Source organism: Morone saxatilis, unplaced genomic scaffold (assembly GCF_004916995.1).
Source record: "Morone saxatilis isolate NCDOM2014 unplaced genomic scaffold, NCSU_SB_2.0 Contig19, whole genome shotgun sequence".
Classification (NCBI taxonomy): Eukaryota; Metazoa; Chordata; class Actinopteri; family Moronidae; genus Morone; species Morone saxatilis.
In genome coordinates this window covers 18,453,200-18,461,465 of record NW_023339751.1, presented here as the reverse complement: position 1 = coordinate 18,461,465, position 8,266 = coordinate 18,453,200, and the positions used below count along the sequence as shown (strand labels likewise).

The 8,266-nt window shown below is 45.1% G+C and overlaps 1 protein-coding gene across 1 annotated transcript in view; it reads right to left on the bottom strand.

Moving 5' to 3' along the window:
* Window positions 1-6: 6 nt before the first annotated feature.
* LOC118329333 (sprouty-related, EVH1 domain-containing protein 2-like) overlaps window positions 7-8,266 on the bottom strand; it is a 23,728-nt gene continuing 15,468 nt past the window's right edge. The window contains exons 5-6 of the mRNA XM_035663469.1: window positions 3,587-3,745; window positions 7-3,354 (exon numbers count right to left, since the gene is read on the bottom strand). Coding sequence (XP_035519362.1) covers window positions 2,569-3,354; window positions 3,587-3,745 — 945 coding nt within the window. The 3' untranslated portion in view covers window positions 7-2,568. The remainder of the gene's footprint in view (window positions 3,355-3,586; window positions 3,746-8,266) is intronic.

Genomic DNA, 8,266 nt, shown 5'->3' with positions numbered 1-8,266 from the left:
CACACACTCACACACTCAAACACTCACACCAAGGACGTAGGTACTGGTATAGAGGACAGGATGTATGAAACAGACACAACCGGGGAAGGAAAAAGGACATCCTCAGGCATTCTGCATTTCAACTACAGTAAGTGACATTTCTTTGGCAAAACAATCAGGGATGGATGTTTGTTTCCAGGATTTCAGCTGTTTTTCAGACTCCTGTTCTTTTCCAAAGGGACCCCACTGATGTCCTGCTTCTTTTTTTATTTTTTAAAAGCTTAGTGTTCCTGGTTACATCCCCAATGCTGCCATGATGGTGGCTTACGGCGCATCAAGCGGTTGTCAGTTTAGTGTTGTGCTGTCAGTGTGAGGGCGTGATTGGCCAACTGTAGTGTCACTCAAACGGCAGGTGACACAGGCAGGTGAGGACAGGGTTTTTGTTTTCCTCCAATGCCTGAGTTTGTACCTCGACACGCCTGCTATGACCCTGAATGACCAAACTTTAACTGATTCTTTCCTACTTCAGTCGAACATCGAAGTCGATGTAACTCTTTGGGGGGCATGGTGATATACCAAATCTGGCATGGAGGAAAAACAGTATGCTGTAGGACAGAGGAATAACGCACACCAGTCACATGTAACTGTGGTTTAAGCACAAGCTCATTTACAAATAATATTTTGGCCTTAAAGGAACAATTTGGGATTTCGTGAAATGCTCGTTTGCTTTCTCGCTGGAAAACAGCTAGTAACCTGTAAAATCACAAATTAGTTTTTACACTTTGGTTTTTATATGGTGAAAATACAACATATAACATGTTAGTTAGTGAGGTGGTGGTAGGTGGAGTTTGCTACCTTTGGACTGAGCCAGGCTAAATCTATTTATGCTAAGCTAAGCGAACCATGTCCTGGCTCCAGGTTAGCTCTTGACAAGAAAGTGAAGAATTTCCCAAAATGTTAAATTATTCATTTTCCAACTCAAGAATGACACGTAGGAATATCTTTTATAAATAAGTGTGAAATAAGACACTACACTGCTGTAGTGACCTGTCAAAGGCCATTTATACTAATTTCCACTAGTAAGGGGGTTTCAATATCTATATTTGTTTTTAAAACCAACATTTTAGTGGGGGATTGGATGGGGATACATTTTGAACGCAGTTCTGAACTCATTTCATTCATCGAGCCGATCAGATCATCACTTGCTTGTTCCACACATGTAACTGGTGGGCTCCACTGGAGGCGGGCAGGGATTAAAGAGGGGAGCTGATTGTACATCGCAAGCAAACTGGAGCACTTAGTTTACACACTTGATGAGAACCTTTTTAAGAGTTTTTTTTTTCATTACAAAAATAGTTTAAACCAAGTTTAAAAGAGTATGTGTTGTGGCTGATTGCTTGGAGCCGTAACCATGCTCGCGCTTTTCATTAGAGCAGAGGGACAGGGGTGAAGTTTGGAGCGACACTCCACATTTTAAGGCATAACGGGCACCAACTTTAACGGTATGTCTGATTGATTTTTCAGTCCTTGACGTGACACAGACTGCTGGCTGAGGTTCTGCAGAAAATGAGGAAATAAGAGCCTTAAAATCTCACACCGCTTTGAGCGCGTGTTAAGTAAAATAAGCCAAAAAACTGACTGGAGACTTGGGTTCCTGGATTAAGGTGGTAGTTTAGGCACTGTTTGAAATAACGTGAAAGGAGCAGGGAGACGGATGCTAGAGTATCGTAGCATGACTTGAAGCACCGTCTCGTTGAGTGTGGAACTCACAACCCAGCACCCTTTTGCTGGTAAATCAATTCAGTGAGAAAATAAATAGGATAAAAACACGAATCTTTGGGATATTAGAAGCAGATTAAGATGAGTACCACGTTTGTTTCAGTGAACAAAGAAGATGTTGACGGTGGAGAGCTATGTAGACTATATACATGAGCTTTACTATAAGCTGCAGTACAGACAACAAAAAGGCCTCGGCGCACATTCTAAGCATGCACATATACCATCCACACACACACACACACACACACACACACACACACACATACACATACATATACGCACACGCAAAGAGGTGTAGTGTCTGATTTCTCTTGTAGCTGGAGTTGAGCTGAGCGGGCCTGATATTGGAATATAAACAAAATGGCCACTCGTACATCAAAGGAGAGAAAAAATAGAACAAAGAAACAATTCAAGTTCTTTGACGCCGAGTCAGTGTACAAAGTATAAAGTACCTGCATATGTGATACATGACATATAGGTCAGCTATAAAAAAAAAAGGCCCCCTGAAAAAGAGTGCTCTCTCTCACTAGAAACAGAGCATGAAATGGCCACGTGGAGAGCTGAGAGAACTGTCTGCCGTAAGGGGGAGCTTATCTTCCCAGGCCGTTCAGAAAATGCACCAACTGTTTTTTTTTTGGCTTATTTCAGTGTCTGGAATTTGTAGAGAAACCCAGAGAAACCAAGGCAAGAGAGCGAGCAGCCATGACCACTTGTCCCCTCTGTGCATTTCCCCATCCTTCCCTTTCCCTGTGCTTGCGTTGGGTTTAGGTTTTTGTTGTTTCCTCCGAGAGGTTTTCCAAGCGTGGTTTCTCAACTCAGGGCCTTGTGTCGGCCTCCGCAGCAGCCACACCTGAGCCCCGCCCGGTGGCAAGCGTGGAGAGGCGGGTAGAGGCAGAGGCAGGGCGCCACCAGAGACAAGCCAAGCAGAGCTAACCAGCGCGAGCCGAGTCGGCCTCCCCCGCTGCCCTCGCCCCCGTCACACGAGCAGGGGTCTGAGTAGTCCCCCTCTGGGTCAGACATGCAGTGGTAGAGCATGGTGTCTGCCAGCCACATGCAGCTGACCCGCCGGATGCACGCCCGCACAGGGTCCGGCGCATCCTGGCACCGGCCTCTCCGGTTGTCGGAGATATAAAAGGCCTCGCCGCAGTGCTCGCACTGAGCGCGCTCCATCCCGTCCTCCTTCCGTCCCTTCCCACCATTGGTGGACGGGGAGCCTGGGACGAAGGAGCGGGGCTGTGAGGCGACCACAGAGGAGAAGGCTTGGCGATATGAGCCGCCATGGCCCTTATTGACCAAGGGTCCGAGGGCGGGGTCAGAGTCTGAGGGCGATAAGGCCGGTGCCAGCGGATAGGTGTAGTCGTGCTTCTGCGCCTCCGTCTTGTCAAAGTGGACGTAGGGCTCAGATTCCTCCATTTGGATGAACTTGTCACGCACAGTGGCGTGACGGTAGTCCTCGTAGCCCGTGAGCCAGTGGCGATCCGACTGGCGTCCATGGAGACGCTCGGTGGTTCTCTCCCAGCTGCGCTCCCGAGGGTTGATTCGGACGATTTCCTCGTCCTCCTGGAAGGTGACACGACGAGTAATCCGAGACAACGGCTGAAAAAACAAAAAAAAAAAAACAGAATGAAACTTAAAACGAGCTGTGTTTGGGCTCTAAGCTTTGATTTAAAAAATAAGATATAATATATAAATAATAATCTTTTGTTGTCTCCGTACAACAGTCTCAGAAAATATCCATCAGCACATTTTCAGTCATTTCGGAAAGAGCACCTGGTCCTCCACTCTCTTGCTATCGCTGTGTCTGTATGTGGACGTTCTTTTGTCTCACCTGGTCCAAGAAGTAGTGGTCTGAGAGCCGGTAGGGGTCGTGGAGGTCGTGGCGATGTCCCAGCATGCACTTGTGTCTCAGCGGAAGGGGTGAGGAGTCGAGCGGCTGCAGAGAGCTCTCCAGTTTCTGGGAGGAGTTGGATGAGCTGTCTGTGGTGTTCTGAAGGGACAAACAAACACAGGATGCGGTCTGAAAGCTGCACTCTGATTGGATACACCAAACAAATAGTTAGTGCGAGAGGACGTCATGATTGGACAAACAAAAACAGGAAGCCTCGGTGCAGCTCTGATTGGGAAAACAGGAAGTGTGAGCTCTGTTTTTCGAGCCACTTGATCCACATTTGGATCACCGTGTACGAGCCTAACTTTTATTAGCAACATCCACCATTAAACAACAGCATCCAAGAAAAACATTGTAGTAATCATCACACCTAAAATTAAAATTAGACTTAGTTTTAAAATTAAATTAGCCACTGACATAGGTAGAGGAAATATGTTGCCTATGGTCATCTCATTTATTTATTATATTATTAATACTTATTTCTTAATAAGGTTACTGTGGTGATACAAGAGTCAAGTGAGGTCGTCACTGATGCGTTTGCATATAAAGTAAGAACAGTGATGGACTTCTGACCCAGCCAGAAATAATATTTAGTCTAGCCCTCATTGATGGGGTGGACAAAATATTAGAAACACCTCATTATATCACAACAGAAGTCATCAGCTGCACAAACTACAGCCTCCACAATGATCACACAACACCTACCTAAAATAGTTTCAACAAAAACTGAACACTATATCCTTCACACAGGTAGGATTTATTTCAGGACTGATGTATTAGACTGCATTTGTTTTAGCTAGGTGTGCCTTCTACCTATGGAAACAGTGACAACTCAAAATAAGTGCATAATCTTGAAATTACTTATTTTGTCTGACAAACAGTCTAAAACCCCAAAATACTGAATTTGCAGTGACAAACAGCAAAAGAGAGAGAACTTCCCACATTATGAAGCTGAAATAACTTGATATTAGGATGCAAGCATCCTGGACACACTCTTCTTATCCTTTTTTGGCTTCTCCCCTTCATCTTCTCCCTCTCTCCCGCCTCCTAACATGTCTTCCTCCCCTATCTCACTTTCTACATATTCCACCTTCCCTTCTGTCTTTTACACCACCCTGTGCGTGTGTGCATGTGTGTGCATGTGTGTGTGTGTGTGTGTGTGTGTGTAAACAGTATCCTGTCCCCTTTCTGCTAAAGGCTGTCAGGGCTCCACTCCAACTCAAACCTTGGCCAGACACTAGACAGACAGGCCACTGCCGTGTAGTCAGACAGATTTCAGTCAGGCACACTGGGGGCCTGCCACTCTGGTGCAAAGCAAGAGGACTCCTGTCTCATCATGTCATCCCGCTTATGTGTGTGCAGGTGGACGAGATAGTCATAGTGTGTTTAACCCAAAGAAAAGGGTGCAGGTGTTTTTGTGTGAGGAGAGGAACTGGCTTTATCTTGTGGAAGGTTTGAAGTTGGTGCCGTTGGACTGTTTCTCTTTCAGCATCTAAGGATAGCCAGGGGTCAGCTGTCTTTAAGAATCATATGCAATTCCCTGCTCACAAGGTTTTTTCTTAATGCAAAAAAATGAAAAATCTCTATCTGCATTTGTTTAATCTTGCTTTGAGTTTCAAATGGCTAGTTACCAGAAGTCAGCAGAGCCATAGAAACTTGTATCAAAGGTCAACAAGCTTGTCCGCCAAAGAAAAGTTTGGCCATGGCTGAATTTTACATAATCATCTTCTGCCAGCAGCTCACAGCGGCTATGAGATTTCTGTGCTTCCCTTTTCCTGTGCTGATGTGATTTCATTCCAAAAAAACAAAAACAATTCCACCTGACAAGCAGAAAATACGCAGAAAAGACGCTTGATTCCAGCTATTCAAACGTTCCCAGTTCTCTTCAACGTTTACTGGAAAGACAAAAAGAAATAAATGTGGCTGTAGCCCAGCTGGTTGAGGAGGTTTGCTATGAATGGTAGGGTTAGCGGTTTCAAACTCCTGTTCTCCTGTTCATGTGTTGAAGTGTCCTTGAGCAAGACACTGAACCCCAGATCGCTCGCAATGTACAGTATGCGTATGATGAAACAAGACTCCACAGCCACTAGCATGGCTCCGTGAGGCTGTACTTAGGCACAGTGCTTTAAGGCCCTCACACTGTCTTGCAGGTAATTTGGTCATAAACTAAAGTATTGGACAAATTGAAAGTTTAACCTGTTGATGGCACTGGATGATGACATTTCATGGCAATTCATTGAATAGTTGTTGAGAAATTTTACCCAAAACCTCTATGGGAAAAGTCTTTATGATTCATTGTGTAGGTACACAATTTGGTATCAATCTATGTAGTAAATGTTGAGATATTTTACGGGATAAGATCGAGACCTGCAGGTGGTGCTATATGAAAAGTGGCCATCAAAGTCAGTAGGGTCAATCAACTGGAGACCATGCATATCTACACTAAATCCAGTAAGTTAAAGAAATTTCACTCTGGACCAAAGTGGTGGACCAGCCAACCGACCATGTCACTTTGGACAAAGAGCATCTTCCAAAATAAATGTAACCTAACAAAACAACCTGACAATGGGTCAGTGGGGGAGGCTCTGAGTTTTACATTTTCAAATGATTAGACATTTTTGTCACTTGTTGTCCAACCTACAGTAAACCAAAACAGAACTACATTCATCAGGTAACATTTCACTCCCAGAAACTTTTATCAAACTTTATGAAATTTCCCCCCCAGTGTGTCAAAATCTGGCACTCCATCAAGCTTAAAACCAATGGTTTGAATTATTTGCCAGAGTTATATGACCCAGATCTGGTGTGTGTCTGTCTGTCTGCTGAAGCCATCCCTATTATATCCTGCTCCCCACATGGATACCGCCATGCTGAGAATTTCCCCCAGCTTTCTTACAAAGCCCTCAAAGCAGCCGGCCAAAAATAACATAACATGCTGCCTCCGCTCCGGGCCCCGCCCCCCTGGAGAAGACATTACCGGGGGGAGGAGCTGATACGGTTTAAAACCAGTCCCACTCTGGCCTCCACGGCTGCAACTAATTCAAAAGACAGAACAGACTTTCTGCTGCAAGCTCAAAATGCACAAGAGGACAGAGAGAGACAGAGAGGAGTTGAGAGGGAGAGTTTGTATTTCTGGACATCCTCTCTCTGTATATTCTGGCCAAGGCTGGACAGAGGGCATTTCAAGTTATTTTCTGACACAAAACATGTCCCGACTCAAAGCTCGGGAGGATTCATCCTTCAACAAGCCCGTCTCGCTCTCCTGGGATGAGCCCAGAATTGCTTCAATAGCTTTCACTCCCCCTGTTGTGAATGAGCCAAAATAGAGACGGAGAGGAGACATGCTGAAGGGAGGGACAGAGGAAGGGTTGGGTTAAGTTTAGGTTTGGCGAACGAGAAATAATTTAGGGAAGTATGTCCATCCTAGCTCCCCCCCCCAATCCTCCTTCCCCGTCCCCCCCACGGGCTGTAAATCTGCCGCAGCATTTCCCCCTGTCCACGACTGCCCGCCTTGCAAACTCTGCCGCCACCGCTAACTTTAGGAAAGGTCATTAACACAGGCTAAGCAGGCAGTACTGAATCCATCAATGTATCCCATAGTTATTGACATGTGATTTTAGTGCATATTTGTTTTATAAAATTTTATAAGTCTGATTCTGATTTCAGATTCTGATTCTATCGTTATGAATCTGTTGCAAAACATGACATTTACAGAAGCCATTGACACATTTAAAAGACCGCTTCGGTATCGTCTCTAATAGCGACCCACAGTAAAGAAAGCTCGCTGATTGGCTATTTAATGATTGCGGATCATTTTTTGACTGCACTATTTTCCTTCTTCCACAAACAGAACACCTTGCACTGACTACACCAGTGCAGAGCTAAACTTCACAGTGCTAGCTTCAGCTTTAACAGACACACAATGAGACAGTTTAAACATAGACATAGGCTAGACTTTGTTTTGCCTTTGCACTGTGTTTTTTGGATTACAAATACAGGCTACAGGCTAGTATTTTCTCTCATGCAGGCAAATAACGTGCAAGTCTGCTGGCTGTTAGCTGTGGTCCTTGTGGTGTGTTCAAGTACACATGGCGAGGCAATGCAAAATATTTCTCAGCCTTTGTTAATGCCATTTCTTGGTGTGTTGGAGCCATTAGAGCTCATTCACCATAAAGGAGAGCCATCCTCCAAAAACAGAAACTTGGAGGCTATCTCAATATTTGTTTCATTATGAGCTTCTATGGTGTTTTAACTGTAATGGAAGTGAGCAGCTCAGTCTTATTTTGGGTGAATATGACAGCTTTTTAAGCAACAATACCAAGCAGTTGCACTGAAAGCTGCTACTTTCCTAAAAAACCCGAAGCTCCATTTCAGGGATTGCTCCACCCACTGACAGCACTGTAGCCTCCCTTCACCCCTCCTCATGTGTTTGTATGCGTCTCTGTGGTGGCTGTACACTCCCAGCAGAGCACCTATTAGTCTTGGCCCTTACAGACAGCTCAAGTCAAAGATGAACCACGAGGCACTTCCTCTCGTAAATCACCGGCCCTGCACTAAGCTGGGAAACAGCTGCTAGCTGCTAGTTTGGTGGCGACTCTCTTTTTCAACTGCGAGGGTGGG